Raw genomic sequence first — 18,719 nt, forward strand, 5'->3', positions numbered from 1 at the left:
TATTCTTAAGCAGCTGCTTTGGATATCCAACATCACTTCTTCCAATATTTATACAGTGTAAAGTCTCACAGGTGTTTCATTGTTTACATAACTCTATTAAATCTGCAATTAGGTTCACAGAGAGCAAGAAGGAAACTCCCTGAGTCACCAGACAAACCCACACAAAACCAGACCATAATTCTGTCTCATTTACGGTGGTATAAAGAGCAATAATCTTTATAGCATTGTATAATTTTACACTGTCATGGGGTTGAGGCTTCAGCTCAGTAGAAGAACTCATATTTTGTACGTGGAAGGCCCCCAGTTTCAGTCTCTGGTACCTCCAGTTACCATTTCCTGATATGTCCAGTTAGAACCACTGCCTGGTTGGGACTCTGGAGAGCTGCTGTCAGTCGGAGTAGAGAGTATTGGATGAGATAGATGGTGTAAGTTCCACACAGCACAGACCTTCCCCTTCGCAAGATCACTTAGATCCCCATGATCATAATAGGAAGGAAAAGATTCAGGATCCTCCCACCCAGTTTCAGGATGATTACCTTTCTTAGATTTGATTGTTGGGGAGCAATTACTTCTTTGTGGGCTCTAAATTATTTCTATATGACTTATAAAATTCCCCACTTCCTCCCACCAAACTCTTGTTTCCTCTACTTCTGATTCCCATCCATCTCCTTTTACAGTCTACATGTTCTTTCTCATACCCCTTATTTTTCTGAGACTATTACGTACTTCAGTTTTCTAATGGATTGGGACTCATACACATAACTCTCCCAGTAGGTGGCAACCCTCTCCCAACAAGTGATTTGGATTTGCTACATGGAATTGCGGGGTGGAGGAGAAGTTGCAGAAATCAGAGAACACTGTGTACCATAATCAGCCGTAGGGCTTATGGTTACTATGCAATACCAGGTTATAGCCAGTCAAGTTATCTAACTCTTCGAGACCAAAAGTTCATCAAGGACTGGGGGAAATTTGTGGAATATCTGAAAAACACATGTGAAGTACAAACAACGCTAGTGGGGTTTAAAGAAGCACTGTAAAAATTGAGGTATATTGTTAAATGAAAAATGGATGATTGGAGGGGGGACTAATGGCAATAGAGAACAGAAGAAATGAGTAAGCAAGAGTTAAATATGGATGATTGTCAGAGAAGTTGAAGGAAGTCCAAAAGTATTGAATTTGTGAAAATTTGGATTAAAACTGTATATTTATGTTAAAAAATCAATAAAAAGTAATATATATATATATATATATATATATAGCCAGTCAAGTTGTTCAGGAGGCTAATCACATTGGCCAGACATAGTATTTCTAGATAGCATCTTTTGACTCTTGGAGCTTACAATGACAAATACAGTTCCTCTAATATTCATTTGCCTTGGTTGTATAAAATGTATGTACATTCCTTTCAGATTGGTCCAACTGTCCTCAACAGCAGCATTAACCAAGCATAAAGCAAAATGTTTTAGATGGTTTAGTACCGATTTACCCTCACCTTCAGCATTACTTTTTCAACATGAAAAGATCTAATATTTTGAGCCTTTTCTTACATAACAGGTAAAAATAAAATTCAAATTTAAATAAAGGAGCATTGTTCAGACTCATTTATGTTGTTTCCCAATTTATGTGGTTCCTTTTTCAGTTGAAGTGGCCCAGCCTATGCACAGAGAGAGCTTGTCTCCCCCTGGAACTCAGAATAGAATTTGGCAACCTTGCTGTGACTGTGCACAAACACCTGCACACTCACTATCTCACGCACACATGTTACATGACTTGGACCCCCTTTGTTATTCATTTGAAAAGGGGAGGTCACCATTTGTTCCTTCTGTTTATTTATTTTTTAAATGTTGCAAATCAAACGCTTCCGCTAATCTTCACTTCTACAGCTCCTGCCAATGCTGAGTCTCCGCAAAGGAAAGACAGCAGAAGAATTCATGTTTTCATCCTTTATGTCTTGGTAGCCATCTGCTATGTGATGTTGTCAGCGCTACTCGTCTTGGTCCTGGTGAAGTGTAAGTGATCCACTTCGGATGAAAGGAAGTCTGTATAAATCAGGAATGCGGATTGTGTTGAATCCCAACTCCCATCAGCCCCAGCTAGCATGACCAATGGTCAGGGATGGTGGAGTCCAGCAATATCTGGAGGACTGTAGATTGATTCCCCATCTCTGGTGAAAATGGAAAATTGGAATTGTCAGAAACTGCAGGGGTTAGCAATGGGGTACCACGAATCCAGGCATACTGCCCTATATGGAAAACTATCCATGAGGCATAGCTCAGCCAGTAGAGCATGAGATTCTTAATCCCAGGGTTATGGGTTCAAGTCCCACTTTGGACAGAGATTCCTGCATTGCAGGGGGTGCCTTCCAACTCTACAATTCTATGATTCTATCATGGCTATAATTGGTTCCTGGGACTGCATGAGTTATAATAGTCTTTTCTAACCTTTCTCCCTTTGGCTTTGTTCCTAGTACTGTTCCTCTCACCTGGCTCCCACTTGTGAGTGGGCTCAGCTTTGAAAGCTATTTCTAAAAAACTTTTTTAAAAATCAGATTTTTGAAAAATGCTTATGTTTTTTAATGAATAAAATCTGATACTATTTAGCAACATTTATATTCCGAATACCATATCTATACCGAAGTGGTTTATAGCTCTCAAAGGCAACCCACTTAAGGAAATGTGATACTAATAAAAACACATTGCAATAAATGCACATTAAAATACAGCCATCTGTTGAGTAACCAGAACAGTTCTCAAATCCAGGTATCAGATTACTGCTCTCCAATGCACTCTCCCTTCCAAGCCACCCTGAACTGGAAGGAGCCAGTGATAAATGCATCCCAGTGACCTAGCATATGCTGCCTTTGCCTGAATCCGCTGCTACTGCCACTGGAAAGGTCTAAAGAACAAATCCCTTGGCCCAAATGAAGCATATTCAGCATATGGATGAAGGCCATCAGATTATATGAAAGAACATGGTTCAAAACAAGGTTTATTTTGACAGCACAGCAAAAAGTAGAAAAACTACAAAAAAAATCTAATTTTCTTTCTTCAGACTCTGGACTATCAGAGGAGATACAAGCTCTGCACTTGAACCAGTCAGAGATGCTGCTGAGAGGTAGGTAGTGTGGCTCTTTAATATGTAAGGTGGAGGATAAGATGTCCCACAACGGCTGTGCAGGGCAGGGTAATGGCCCCCAGCACAGGCCCCAGTCGTGCTGGACTACAGTTGCCACTCACTGGCAGCTGATGATAGTAGGTACTTGTGGCATCACCACTGATAGTCTGAACTCTTAATGCACTACTAGATCAATAGCAAAGCAGGAATGGCACCCTAACACACTGCTTTTTTGGGTGGACATTTTGATTTGTCTTTCAGTGAAGAAGGACCTGGATGATGTGCAGGCGGCACAAAAGATTATGGAAAGAACCATAAGCAACAACTTAAGTGAACTGCAGGATGTCACAGGTGAGACATCCTTGGAAACATTATTTATCTTGATTATTTTCCTTCTGGTTTGGTCATCCTGGGGGTCTAAAAACATAGGAGAAGTCCCAGGCAGTGCCATCACTAGGAAGGTAGGAGAGAAGGGAGAATTCCTATTGAACCGTGTAGTAGCAAAAGGGGAGGAGAAATCCAGTTCTGCCCACATTATGATCTGAGCAGTTGCAATCCACCAGGCAATCCATACTGGGCTTCCTCTGCCTAATCCAGAATAGGGGGAGGCAGTGGCACAATATGTGTTGGCAGCTCCCAGGGCAAGTCAAAGTTGGTGCCCCCTAACCTAATTGTGGGCATCATGTGGGCCACAGGTGGACTTGGCTGTGCCCCTGCTGCAGCTTCTCATCATGGAGGTCCCCTGCCAGTCACTGCATTCCCCTCTCAGCTCAGCGAGCTCCCAGTGGGAGCAGGGACTGGCACTCCTTGGCAGGTTTGGCAGCATCCCAGCACCACCAAAGCCACAGCTGCAGCAGGCCTAGGAGGAGGGCAATGGAGAACAGGCTAAAGCGCCAAGTGTAGCCTTTCCCCAGCCATCTCTCTTTGGCCACACACTGGCAGGTCTCAGGTGAGCGGGTGGCTCTCCTCCCTGCTGGGGAAGGACTGGTGTGGGCTGGGGAAAGTTCAGGTTCCAGCTGGTGGGAGTGCTACCCAGGTGCAGGCATCCCTTCACCGGCTGCGAGAAGGAGGTGTCGCCACAGCCCTGAAGGCCCAGCCTGGGTGCAACTCTTCTCCGCATGACTTTGGGACATGGCAGCCCATCAACACGCTTAATTGCTGCTGTATATTCTGAAGTCCCCAAGTAGGGTACAGTGTTAATAGAGTGTTGCACTACATTTACTTTGTAGAATTCATCTGTAGCAGCAGAAATTACTCTCATCCGTGCCCCAAGGACTGGAAGGCTAAAGAGAAGAACTGCTATTACATTTCAGAAGAGGCAAAAAACTGGACCGATGCTCTGTGGCAGTGCATTTATAATAGGGCTTCTTTGGTCAGCATTTGGTCTGATGATGAACAGGTTAGTCTTCCTACATCATCATGATTCAGAATGGACAGACATGCCCATTTTTGTTCCTGACAGTTTCTCATTTTTTCCAGTCTTTAAGTTTAATTCTCCACATTTTCGCATCAGTTTGTGATTTGCGTGGACAGGCGGAGTCCCCAGATCCCGAGTGGTCCCCCCCGTCATGTGGAATAACGACTCTAGACAACGTGCTATGGGATTAAATTGGCCACAACTTTATTAAATTTCAAATGTGGGTAGACCTTGGCTCAGGCATTGGGCGTTCTCCCTCCCTAGTCCCCAGCCGGGGACCTAGGGAGCATCAGGGTTATCCAGTGTGTGTGTGGGGGATGGGCCGGCTCTGGAGAACATATGTTCAAGCAGAGATAGCCGCCCCCGTTACGCCGCCGCAGGGGAGAGCAATGACGACCTTTCGGCGTACGGCCAAAGCCTCCCTTCAAAAACCCCTTTAACGGGGAACCCTGGTATCGCCGCCGCAAAGAGGAAGATGGACTAAAGGATTCCGCCCAAGGCCTGATACCGCCAAAGTTGTGACGTTTTGCTACGGGAAAGGCGAAACCTGCCAATGCAGGGAAATTCCTTTCCGGCCCTTTAACAGCGATCTTATCGTAGCAGCGCCCGCATACCTGTGGAGAAAGGTTAACCTGCAAAACCTATGAAGAAAAGATAACCTGCAAAAGAAGGCATTAACTGAGGGTGGGTAGGGTGGGAGAAGCTCTGGAGCCAAGTGAGGATTAACAATTAAGATCCACCCTCTATTGTGTGGGCAGGTAATCCCTCCCCCTACCTGGCCTGGTTTCCCTGGCAACGCTTCCCCCAGGTGGGATTGGACAACTCACTGGGGTAGGCGGGGACCTCCAGGTATCCCACCTGAGGGAAGGCAAAGCCTATGCTGATGGGGCCACTCCAGATCCAGGGCTGCACGCGTCCCCGCAAAGGGCGCCCCCCGTTTTAAGTGGGGAGCGGTCATTGCGTGGACAGGCGGAGTCCCCAGATCCCGAGTGGTCCCCCCCGTCATGTGGAATAACGACTCTAGACAACGTGCTATGGGATTAAATTGGCCACAACTTTATTAAATTTCAAATGTGGGTAGACCTTGGCTCAGGCATTGGGCGTTCTCCCTCCCTAGTCCCCAGCCGGGGACCTAGGGAGCATCAGGGTTATCCAGTGTGTGTGTGGGGGATGGGCCGGCTCTGGAGAACATATGTTCAAGCAGAGATAGCCGCCCCCGTTACGCCGCCGCAGGGGAGAGCAATGACGACCTTTCGGCGTACGGCCAAAGCCTCCCTTCAAAAACCCCTTTAACGGGGAACCCTGGTATCGCCGCCGCAAAGAGGAAGATGGACTAAAGGATTCCGCCCAAGGCCTGATACCGCCACCCGAGACCGCAAAGATTGCGGTCTCGCCGCCAAGACTACCTACATCTGAAAATCCCCTTTGCCATCCTCCAACCAGTCAATCAGGCCATGCCTGATGTCGCTCAGCCAACGCTCGTTACCACGGTCTGATAGGTGCCCACCATAGCTCCTTCAGACCAGAAAATCATGATGTTGGGGTGAGCGGCCTGTAGCTCCTTCAGACCAGAAAATCATGATGTTGGGGTGAGCGGCATGTACGCTTTCCAGGTCCGCGATCGCTGTTTTGATCAGAATTATGCTTTTTTGCGCGACCAAGTCATTTTCGCCAAGGTGGAGCACAACCGCGTTTGGCGGATGGCGGAACGCAAGTTCGTGACGCAACCAAGGGAGCAGGGTATCCCATCGCATTCCACGTTTGCACGACCACGTCATTTTCGCCAAGGTGGAGCACAACCGCGTTTGGCGGATGGCGGAACGCAAGTTCGTGACGCAACCAAGGGAGCAGGGCATCCCATCGCATTCCACGTTTGCACGACCACGTCATTTTCGCCAAGGTGGAGCACGACCGCGTTTGGCGGATGGCGGAACGCAAGTTCGTGACGCAACCAAGGGAGCAGGGCATCCCATCGCATTCCACGTTTGCACGACCAAGTCATTTTCGCCAAGGTGGAGCACAACCGCGTTTGGCGGATGGCGGAACGCAAGTTCGTGACGCAACCAAGGGAGCAGGGCATCCCATCGCATTCCACGTTGGCCGAACCAGGAAATGGAGATCTTTGGCTGCAGACCCAGATGTTCTCCGCCTGGACCAGTAGTGGCATGGATGGCCACCGAATGCACTATGCTGTGGCCAAAGATCCACACATGTTTGGGGGTTGAGCCTGAAAGAAAGGATTATATGGTATCTGTCAGTGTCTGCTGGTTGTTTCGAATATAGCCTTTGAAGGCAGCTGAACGCCACCGCCCCATTGTTTTTATGTGTTCCGCCGGGAGGCCGCTCGCAGCTGCCGAGGTTGCTGCACCGATACGAAAGGAATGCCCGGAAAATTGTGCCGGGTCGCCTCCACAAGCATGGATGGCCTTACGCAATATTGAGACAAATTGGCAACGGGTCATGGGGCGGCCTGATGCATGAATGAGGAGGGGGGCTGGCCCCGGAGGATGTACCTTCAGGAATTTGCGTGTGTCCGCGACAGGGCATGGTCCAGTGTGTGGGGAGGAGGCTAGACTTAGCGTGGAACCCCTACCTAGTTGATCGGTTTTTGGAGGCTTGGATTTTGACTTGTATCATGCGCCTGTCAAGGTTGATATCAGCCACAGACAAGCCCCTGCGATGAGGTGACAATGTGCCCCCTATGCACTCCCCGATACGGAGCGCACCAAAGAAGGATAGGGAGAAGGCTGCCCTGAAGAGCCTGACCTCATAGTTGGACCAGCAAATACTGGGGAGCGCATCCCAGATCAGCCGGAGGATCTCTATGGTTACTGGCCTCCTCTTATCTGGAATGGGCAGGTGGGAGTGACGCCACCCTGCAATAAGCTTCCTTACGTGGAAAGTGTTACAGGGGTCTGGGAGCCAAAACAGTTGCTTAAGTAGGAGATAGCGGCCTTGTGCAGGCTGATGATTTTAAGGGCCATGCCCCTACGCTTTAGGTGAACCAAATATTTTAGAACATCAGACTCCTTAGCTGTACGCCTGCGACGTAAGCCAAACTTATCTCTGAACCCCTCGAATTGGGACCATGCTCTGGTGTAGGACCGCAGCGTTGATGGTGCAAGGGCGCTCAGAACTCCTGCTGTCACTTCTCCCGTCCAATTTCCCAGAGGTCCTCCAGAAAGGCTTCTGGGAGTTGATCGGCCTCGGGTGCTAGGTCGCGAAAGCGCTCCCTCTGAAAGCGAGACAGGGCATCTGCAATGTCGCTATTGAGGCCCGGGATGAACCGCGCAGAAAAGGAAATGTTACCTTTCAGACATTCCAGCACGAAGAGACGGAGCGCGCGAATTACCCTATTGGATTTTGCGGATTGCTTCGCAATGATTCTTACCACCGCCTGGTTGTCCGGCCGGAAGCACACCCTGGTGTCCTTGAGGAGGTGCCCCCAAACACGGAGAGCCACTAGGATTGGGAAAACTCAAGGAAAGTTAAGTCACATGTAATGCCCTCCTCATGCCAAGATGTCGGCCAAGGCTGCGCGCACCAGTGACCCCTGAAGTAAGCGCCGAAGCCAAAGCGACCAGAGGCGTCAGAGTGCACCTGTAGCTGTTCCTTAGGCAGCAGGCAAGATTGGCCAGGGGCAGGTGAGAGGTTTGGCTCACAGAATCCAGTTCAATACCCAGATATGAGATGACGGTGGTTGGACCTTCGGTCTTGTCCGCTGCCAATGGGATGCCCAATTCAGCTGCCAGCTGAATGAAGCATGCCAGCGCCCTAGCGCAGGCGTCTGAGCCCGCTGGCTGGACGTAATGGGAAATGCGGTGGGACCCTGACCTGCGTTTCATGGCCCATACCACAAATGCAACCAGAAGTCCCCGGGGTGGACTGGTAACAGACGGAAGGCTGATTCGATGTCACATTTTGCCATGAGCGCGCCCGGGCCACACTCCCTAACCAGCCTGATTGCCTGATCAAGAGATGCATTTTTGACTGAGCCTTGTTCTTGTGGAATGGCATCATTTACTGACCCACCCCTTGGGTAAGAAAGGTTATGTATTAATCGAAACTCGCCTGGGGCCTTCTTAGGTACAATACCTAGTGGAGACACTATGAAGTTTGGAAATGGAGGTTCTGTGAAGGGACCTGCCACTCGCCCCAGCAAGCGTTCTTTGCTAATCTTCTTCTCGGCAATGTGTAGCATATCTCGGACAGACTTTTGGTTGGGGGGATTGGTGCATGAGGGGGTGCCTACCACTGGGATGCGGAAGCCTTCCTTAAAGCCCTCCTCAATGTATTTTGCTGCCTCTTTATTAGGGTACTGGTGTAACAAAAGCAGCATTGCTGATAGAGATATGGGTGAGGGGGCTAGGGAAAGGAGAACACTATTTGCGGGCATTGTTTTTGCTTTGCTGAGCGCCAGAGGAGCCTGTAGAGGCTCCGGCCTCTCTTTTGTCATGAGATGTGCCTGTGCCTGATCCACGGGAGCCTCGAAAAAGCTTCTTCCCCCGAATACATTTGATGGTGGGGTGAGATCCACTACAGCGCTCGCAAGATCTCCCAGCAAGATCTCTAGGGGGCCTTGGATTGATATTTGGACTGTTTCACATTGTTGGGCCCTTTCTTGAAGAACGGGGAAACCAACTCAGACCACACGTCATCATCTTTGATATCCCATCTAACTGTGTCGTCCTCTGCCGCCCGCTCCCTGAATGCCTGGTCATAGGCGAGTGCCGCCTCCCCCCCCCAGACATGGCTTCAGCCTTTAGGATGATGAGTAGGTAGTTGGTCAGGTGCCAACCCCTGTCAGAGTAACTAGTGACTATAATACCCATATAAGTGGTATATGCAGTGAGCCAATTACGAAAGGTACGCTCAACACTCACTTTTTTTTTTTTTTCCCCCTCCCCCCCTTCTGCTTGGCGGATTTAGATTTTAGGGCTGTCGAAGCGGCAGGGGATAGCAGATCAAACAAATCCACGAACTCCCCATTAAGGATGCGTTCCCGCAACTTCTCACGCAGGCGAATGCCTGGGGGCTGCTCGGTTCTTTTGTGGTTGGATTTCCTAATTCTACCTCTGGAGTCAGTGCCCTCCTCCCCGCATGGCGTGATAGCACCATGTTCACGCCTGTGCCTCCGGTGCGGCAGCCCTGGGGCGTGGGGGCCTGTAACCCAATAGCCTTTGATGCTCCCCCCCCCCGTTCACTATCAGTGGAGCTGGATCTACCTAAGGTACTAGATGATCCAGGAGAGTCCCTCTTGGACTTGTGGCCCCTCCTCCTGGATTTGTGGTGCTTCCTCCCGCGATGACGCGATCTGCGCGACTCAGGGCTCTTGTCACTCTTGTACCTGTCAGAGGAGCTGGAACGGGGGGACCTACCTCTGCGCCTGGTGGATGCGGATGATGAGCGTGATCCCGCTTCCTGAGCACGGCGGTCAGCGGAGCTGCTACTGCGCCCTCGCCTGCGGCTGTGAGGTGACACAGAGTGCCCTCTGCGCGAATCCCGCCGCTCAAGACGGGCGTGGCTTGCCAAGGCTAGTGGGCTTATGGACCCAGAAGACCCTCTAGGTGCCGCTGCCCTCTTGGGCGCGGTCTTCCTGGGCTTGGCCTGCTCCTTCCTGGTTGGACGCGCCTCCCGCTGTCCAGTCGCCTGTCTCTGGGCAGGCTTGGTGGGCGCGCCCCTTACAATGCCCCTTCTGGTGCGGGGAGGAGAGGCAGCCTGACGCTTTGGCGGCATGGTGTGGGGCTGATAGAGTGGGGTATGCTAGGGAATCCGGAAAACAAGGGGGGGGGGGCAATGATTGGTAGGAAATGCCCGCTATCAATTTGCAAAAACACACTAGTGATAAAGGTAATGGTACAGATAATGGGAGGGGAGGAGATAAGGCAAGAACTGAGTCACAGCAGGAATCGCTACTGAAGGCTGCAAGATAACAAGCAATAGTTTAGAAAATCACTGCACAGATTTCAGTTGAGGTCCATTGGCGGTCTCCCCTCGACGATAATGAGCGCGATGCCTGCTGTCCGCTGCACCTGCTGGCAAGTCATGGTGGTGATATGTAAAACCAATACGTACCTAATGAGGCTATAGGTGTGCCTGAGGACCACCGAGGCATGACCGCTGCCATGCGGCCAGATCCAGGATGGCTGCCGCCATGCGGTCACCATTGAAATGGCTGCAGACATGGGGCCACCCCCAAGCAGGCCCTGCACGCCCCCAACAGAGACCAGTCCTACAGTGGGTTGGCAGGGCCCCGTGATGTGGCTCCACCCCCCCGCCACACAGTTTGAGGGGGGGTGGGGCAAGCAGGGGCCCACACTGTCCCCCGGGGCCGACTCAGGGGGGGGTATACCCGCCGGCTGCAGAGATCCCCCCTGCTGCCCAGGGGAGGTTCAGAGTTGCCAGCGGCCTCTGCAGCCGGGGGAGGCAGGATCGCGGGGGCAACAGGAAGGCCCCCGCCGCCCAGGGGAGGCTCCGGGGCCGGCCAAGGCCAGATTAGGCCTCGGAGCCTCCCGAGGCCCAGCCAGGCCTCTCTGAGGCCTAGCTAGGCCTCTGGAGCCGGGGGGAGGCCACACGGCACGGCCTGCGCCCCCCCCGGCAATCGCGAGGGCGGCAGAAAGGCCCCCGCCGCCCAGGGGAGGCTCCGGGGCCGCCCAAGGCCTGCTTAGGCCGCGGAGCCTCCCGAGGCCCAGCCAGGCCTCTCTGAGGCCTAGCTAGGCCTCTGGAGCCGGGGGGAGGCCACACGGCACGGCCTGCGCCCCCCCGGCAATCGCGAGGGCAGCAGAAAGGCCCCCACCGCCCAGGGGAGGCTCCGGGGCCGCCCAAGGCCCGCTTAGGCCGCGGAGCCTCCCGAGGCCCAGCCAGGCCTCTCTGAGGCCTACCTAGGCCTCTGGAGCCGGGGGGAGGCCACACGGCGCGGCCTGTGCCCCCCCCCGGCAATCGCGGGGGCGGCAGGAAGGCCCCCACCGCCCAGGGGAGGCTCCGGGGCCGCCCAAGGCCTGCTTAGGCCGCGGAGCCTCCCGAGGCCCAGCCAGGCCTCTCTGAGGCCTAGCTAGGCCTCTGGAGCCGGGGGGAGGCCACACGGCGCGGCCTGTGCCCCCCCCCGGCAATCGCGGGGGCGGCAGGAAGGCCCCCACCGCCCAGGGGAGGCTCCGGGGCCGCCCAAGGCCTGCTTAGGCCGCGGAGCCTCCCGAGGCCCAGCCAGGCCTCTCTGAGGCCTAGCTAGGCCTCTGGAGCCGGGGGGAGGCCACACGGCACGGCCTGCGCCCCCCCGGCAATCGCGAGGGCAGCAGAAAGGCCCCCGCCGCCCAGGGGAGGCTCCGGGGCCGCCCAAGGCCCGCTTAGGCCGCGGAGCCTCCCGAGGCCCAGCCAGGCCTCCCCATGAAAATTTATCAGAACTACAGATTTTTGGGTGCAATCTTCCATAATGTACACATTTCGGCAAACATTTTTTTCTAATACAATGCAATTTTATATGGTCATTTTAATTAACATATGCATTTTATGCACAAATAGGATGCATTTTTATATACAATATTTCGTTGGAGAACTTCAACACAAAATTCAGAGAAGTATGAATTCTGAAATATAGCTATGTTTCGGTTCACCTTCTGTTTCAAGAAGTGCAAATTAAGTATGCTCACATTACAATGCAAACTGAACCCAATTTCTTGCCCATTCGTATTGTTCAGGTGGAGCACCATTCCTTGTGAGGTATTTGCCATTAGTATGGTGTTCCCTGGGTACTATTAAGAAAGCTTGGGGGGGGGCCCACAGCAGATTTCCTAGTAAGCTAGTTCCCTTCAAAAATGATTCTATTTTCTCCCTCCAAAAATTTGATTGCCAAAAATTGTTTCCTTAGCTTTCACTGCCTCCAAACACACAGGGCATTTTGGTACAACACTTCCCCTGCATAGTTTGACTCTACAGTGGTACCTCTAGTTACGAACTTAATTCGGTCCGGAGGTCTGTTCTTAACCCAAAACCATTCTTAACCTGAGGCGCGCTTTCGCTAATGAGGCCTCTTGCTGCCGCTGGCACATGATTTCCGTTCTCATCCTGGGGTAAAATTCTCAACTCGAGGTAACTCTTCCACGTTAGCAGAATTTGTAACCTGAAGTGTTTGTAACCTGAAGCATTTGTAACTCGAGGTACCACTGTACCATTCAAAAAAAGTATTGCAATATTATAGATTAGTGGCAAGAAATATGCCCTTTCCTTAACCATCTTTCATTGGAAATGTGTCCCTCTGAGCTCAGTGGCATTTTGCCTTCTACTTGTTGAATCAGAGTGCCTACAGCTAATTAAAACATTAAAAAATGGCAAAGCTCCTGGTGAGGATATGATCCCCCCTGAGGTATTCAAATCAAATGCCCAATGGTGGGCCATCTTTTTGGCCAAACTTTTTACGGCAATAAACAACACATGTAAAATTCCAGCAAACTGGAAACTAAGTGTGGTAGCCCCTATCTACAAGAAGGGAGATATTCAAGATCCAGCAAACTACCGCCCTGTAAGCCTTCTGGACATCGCATACAAACTTTATACCCGGTACTTATTAAACAAGTTGGTAGACTGGGCGGACCACACTAACCTGTTCAACCAGGAACAGGCAGGATTTAGAAAGGGCCACAATACGATAGGTCACTGTATGGTACTACAGACCCTGGTAGCTAAATATTCAAAAGCGTATAAGAGCAGACTCTTTGTGGCCTTCGTAGACTTGACATCTGCCTTTGACTCAATCTGTAGAGATAGACTATGGAAAAAATTATATGAAACGGACATTGATAGACGACTTTTAAAAATTCTCAGAGAGTTACACATAGATACTACAGTTAAAATCAGAACTGGGTCATCGGGAACTCTTACGGACCCACTGCCATTGGGGAAAGGGGTCAAACAGGGATGCCTGCTAGCCCCATTTGTTTTTAACTTTTATATAAACGATATTGTCCAGTACATGGCAAAGTACAAGTCATTGGCTCCAGCCCTCGAAGGTAAACGTCTGAATATATTGTTATATGCCGATGACATGGCTTTAATGGCACTCACCCGAAGAGGCTTACGCAGCATGTTGGAGGGGATCGCAGCCTACTGTTCCCATAACTCACTAAAGATAAACTATGACAAAACAAAAATTGTGGTGTTCACTAGAGCTCACCACACTTTTAGATGGTCTTTAGACGAACATGTGATTGAACAGTGCCCTTTTTTTAAATATCTGGGTGTTACATTCCAGGCTACATCTAGTTGGTTAGCCCACTTTAAGGCTGTAACCATCCTAACACGAAGAACAATTGGTGTCCTGCTTAGTTTCTTCCATACCCGGGGAGGACAATTGGTGATCCCGGCATTAAGAGCTTTTGTTGGGAAAGTTATTCCCCAGATGTTATATGGGATAGAACTCTGGGGGTGGAACCAGAGGCTGTTGGAACGGCTTGAAATTTTGCAAAATTATTATCTCAAGAGGATTCTAGGCCTTCCTCAAGGAACCCCAGCAGCTTTCTTGAGGGTGGAGGTTGGATTACCCTCTGTGTCTGCCAGGGCCCACTTAAGATTCCTACGATTTTACATCAACCTTGCAAACACTTCAAACACCTTATTGGCCAAACAAGCCTTTGTATCTCTTCAAAAGAACACCACTTGGCGTCAAAACCTATCTGAGATCCTGGTTAGATACACCCTACTGGAGTTTAATACTCTTAAACTGTTCGGGAATGGATCCTGGAGAGAGACGCCCTGTTAGACATCACAAAAATACAGAACCCAGGGTCCTCCCACTGGTTTCCCCGACTGAAAACAGTCAAAATCTGCGCCAATTACTTGGCGAATATCACCAATCCCACCCTTCGGAGAGCCTTCACCATGGCCCGTTTTCAAACCATTCCTACGGCCTATCTGTCAGGCAGATATGCAAAAATCCCAGTAGAGCAGCGTATATGTCCTTGTCATATGAGAACCAAAGAGGATCTCACACATTACATGTTGTATTGTCCCATCTATTCAGCCTTCAGGGATGCGATGTTACAAACTATTCCCATATCAATAGTCAACTCTGAGGACCAAGTAAAGTTTTTACTGGTGGACGCTGATCCACGGATTTCTCACGTGGTAGCGGTTTTTGTGGTGAAGGCTATGAAAACTAGGGTATGGTTCCTGGATGAAATGGTGAGGTCCCTCTCATTGCTCTCCTAACCTGTTGCTGTATCTTCTTTCCTGAATGGTGGGGTTTTTTGGGTAGTTTCCTTTGCTGGGACAGCATGGCATGAATTTTAGCTTATTTTTATAATTTTATTGTTTATTTTTTTAATAATGTTTTATGGTATTTTGTGTAAAGGCATGGACCTCACAAATTTAATAAACTTGTGTGAAAGGCCTTCTACTTGTTCATTAGTGAGGAGAGGGGGGTGGCCTGAGGAAACCTCTGTAGGCTGGATTCGGATGCCTTGAGGTCTGGACCTGGATGATGGTCAGAAGCTCCACCACCCCTGCTCTAGTACTTTTTTTAGGATTGCAGTTCAAATGTAATCTAGATTATTTCTCATCCCAGGGTTTCCTGAGAGATAACATCCACAGAGCAAGCACATACTGGCTGGGTGCAGCTTACAACGAAAAGGAGGGAAAGTGGAGGTGGAAAGAAGGCGATTTGCTTATATCTACAGCGTGAGTACATTTTAAAGTATTTACATGTTAAAAACGGACTGTTTCATGATGCCCATTCCCATAGGCTTCAAACCATGTGTGCTGAAGAAATGCAAGGGGTGGAGGTAACCTTTAAGGCATGACAAGGGACATCAGTGTTCAGTATAATGAAATAACCAGATTCTAGACTTGTGATGTAGCCAGTCTTTTAGATTTTAATATCAATATTTTGGCCAGACTTGGGGAGCTTTGTGGTGGTGTTGGCGGTTCTATGCTGATAACAATTATTCCACAATCCCTCTCCCTCTCTTTCTTTTCTAGTTTTTGGGATATAGGAGAGCCACAGGCGGGTGCTGAAAAGGAATGTGGTGTCATGCATCCCAACGGAACATGGGCTTCTGCTATGTGTTCCCTTCCCTATCGATGGATTTGCAAAAGGAGACTGAACTGCTGAGACACCTGGTGGGACAGGATTGTATACAATTTGTGTTGCTTCCCTTCCCCTACTCCCACCCCTCCTCATCCTGGAATGCATTGCAGCTACCAAGCAGACCGATGGAAGATGATAGCTTTTTATCATTGCGTGATCCTAAGCTTCCTAAAGCATTTTCATGCATGACACATAGTCTTGCTTTTGCTTATTGCGCAACAAGTGAAAGGATTGTCTCTCATGTGAAATCTGAGTGATTGTGCCACACAGTGCTGCCCACGTTCCCAGAAGGCCTCACAATCATCCCTGTCAAACATGGGAGGAGGGGAGAAATCAGCCACCCTGACTGTGGGAATCAGAAATGCAGCTTGACTCTCCCAACTATAAGTCACCTTTGCAACCAACTAAACATACCTTTGCAACCTGTTCACATCTCAGGCACCTTATTAACTTTCCCCAGCCACAGGATGAGGAGGAAGCAATCGTGGGGTGAGAAGGGAGGCTGTCTAGTGAGCAGGGAGGTGTGAGAATGATGAGCTTGCAGAAGCATTCAAACTTCCTGAATGCTAGGCACTGTATTAAGACAGAAGGCAAGGAGAAAGTACTGTGTTAGGTGCTATAGGTTCACTATTATTTCAAATGGCAACATACAAGAAGGATATATTATTTTTAGAGCAGGGGTGGGGAACCATTTTTAGCTGGAGGGCCAGATCACATTTCGGCCAACCCCCCCCCCCCCATTTGACACGTGGGCTGGGTTGATAATCGGTCATTCACCTGGTGTCACATGGCATCATGGATCTGAGCCAGGCTGAAAGCAGCATGGCTTGCATTTGGAAGCAAATGTAAAGAATGCCAAATGCAAGCCACACTTGCAAAGGGAACTACAGGGAGCCTTGCTTGGAATGCAATCCTGACTGTTCTTTTGCAAGTGTGGCTTCCACATGGTACTGTTTAAATCTGGCACCAAATGCAAGGGTCGCTGATTCTGGCAGACATCAGATGCACCTGAGCGAATCTGATCATGTATTCTAAGGCTCCTGATTGCTTCTTTGCGGCCATGGCTTTACCTATCCTGGGCCTGACATCATATGACTTCAGACAAGTGGGCACGGCCCAGAGAAAGCTCAGAGATCTGGTGGCTAGCTTGACTCATGGGATGGAGGGTTCCCATCTGTATGTTAGAGGAACTACAAATAGAAGCAAAGTGTCTGTGACATTTTGTTGAGTTAAGCACAGGTATCAATCTTGCCTCTGCACAGCCACGTGATATAGCCACTGCTGGTATTTTTAGGAGAGAAAAGGCAAGTTTTTACTTTTGCAAACCACTTAACTCTTTGCATAGTCCTCAATGGCAAATCTGCAATACAATACTATGATTGCCTCACAATCAGGCTTTGCTCAGTTTTATTTCATTTATTTTTGTGTGTGCGTTTTTCTGCAACTACTTTCTTCTAAACAGCATAATTCAATAGTTCACTTTTTACAGTTTTGTACTGAACCTTTCATTTTTCACTGAATAAAAATTCTCACTGTAATCATCAATGACTTGTTTCAAGGAATGCTCTTAATTTTTTTGATCTAATGAAATATAACCATGTGCTATCTAATCCAGAGCTCAAGGCAGCAACTCTGTACCTACTCACCTGGGAGTGAGCCCCATTGAATTTCATGAAGGAGTAAGCCCCAGTGTATAGGATTGCACTGTTGGTCACAAAGAGGACAACACCTTTGGCTTACCACTGTGACTGAGGGACATGAGCCTGTCCTCAGATTTCTGTTCTAAAATCCTGTGGAACATAGTGCAATGGTGGGAACTGCAACACTACCCTCAATCCCTCATTTTTGAATGTGTTTCAACTAATTGTGTTGGATTAAAAAAAAAAACAACCCAAATGAGGCAGAAAGACAGGCATGCATATGTTTGTCAATTGTATCATTGATCCCTGGATTGTAAATTCTATTGAATTCCTCCCTTCCTCTTTTTTTGGATGCTGCGCACTTGCCCTTTGTAGCACTGAGTGGAGGTGAATTTGTTTAAAGGGAAGCACAGCCCTGGTCTCTTCCTCACTATGCAGGCACAGGGTTGTTACTTGGTACGGCTAACAGTGGTGAAGCACCACATTACTACCACAACTTCAGTTTAGAGTAATCCTAATTTGCAAGCATAAATATTAGAATAGTGGCCGCACACCCAAGGTGGTCCATGGATAATGTTTGGGTGTTGGGGCAGTTTAGGCACAATGTTTTATAACAATGAAACATGTTGAAAACAATGAAGCTGCACTGCTGTCAGAAGATGTAGTAATGCTGCCATCTAGCTGCTGTTTTGTTGGGGGTTTTTTGGTCTTTTAAAATCAAAGATTTACACTCCATGTACTGTATTACTTAATTTGTTTTTTGTTTGTTTGTTTGTTTTTACACTTAAATAGTGGGGGCTATCCACAAATAGTAGTGGCTTGCCAACATACAGAAACCACTCTCGGTTATGGTGATATTCCAAATGGTTATGATAGAACCAGCTGGATAATGTCAATATTGGTTTTTTCCTCCACCCCACACCCTCAAACTGGGCTTCTGTTCTCACTGACATTTGGGTACCAAGCCAGAATCTGAACAGAACTTAGGCCTGAAAGAAAATCCAGCTCAGGACATATCTAGCCTGCCTTCTTTTCAAGTGAGGGAATTCTGCTCAACCCCCTAGCAATATGAACCCAAACCAGAACTTGCCATGGAAGTTGGATTGAGCACATCTGTCACCCGCATCTGTTGCCAACTCCCCTTCTTGATAAAAATCACCCAGGATTGCAAACCAGAGATCTAGTCTATATCTTTAGATTCACCATTGTAATGGAAGACAAGGCAGCCCCAATTTATCCTGCTCGTTCCTTCTCGGGTCCTGTCATCTTTACCCTACCTCATAGGGAAGCTGTCTCATACCATCTTGGTAGTGTTCATCTTGGTAGTATCATCTTCTCTCAACGGGCAGCAGCTCTCCAGGGCCTAAGGAAAAGGTTATTTCCCATCCTCTGCAACCTGATCTTGGCTCCATCTACTACAATATTGCCTACTCTGACTGGCAACAGTTCTTCGTGGGGTGTGCATTTCACATGC

At 49.1% G+C, this 18,719-nt stretch overlaps 1 protein-coding gene across 7 annotated transcripts in view; it reads left to right on the plus strand.

Annotated features, from left to right (window-relative positions):
* Positions 1-17,158, plus strand: part of LOC307210559 (C-type lectin domain family 12 member B-like) — a 37,109-nt gene extending 19,951 nt beyond the window's left edge. For 5 of the 7 annotated variants that reach the window (XM_079966529.1, XM_079966532.1, XM_079966533.1 and 2 more), the window contains 6 exons: positions 1,884-2,009; positions 3,052-3,114; positions 3,376-3,465; positions 4,344-4,513; positions 15,084-15,196; positions 15,497-17,158. In XM_079966529.1, coding sequence (XP_079822655.1) covers positions 1,884-2,009; positions 3,052-3,114; positions 3,376-3,465; positions 4,344-4,513; positions 15,084-15,196; positions 15,497-15,629 — 695 coding nt within the window. In that variant the 3' untranslated portion in view covers positions 15,630-17,158. The remainder of the gene's footprint in view (positions 1-1,883; positions 2,010-3,051; positions 3,115-3,375; positions 3,466-4,343; positions 4,514-15,083; positions 15,197-15,496) is intronic. The other 2 variants (XM_079966531.1, XM_079966534.1) reach the window with 1 other exon arrangement.
* The last annotated feature ends 1,561 nt before the right edge of the window (positions 17,159-18,719 follow it).

This window comes from Podarcis cretensis (assembly GCF_951804945.1).
Source record: "Podarcis cretensis genome assembly, chromosome: 2".
Taxonomy (NCBI): Eukaryota; Metazoa; Chordata; class Lepidosauria; order Squamata; family Lacertidae; genus Podarcis; species Podarcis cretensis.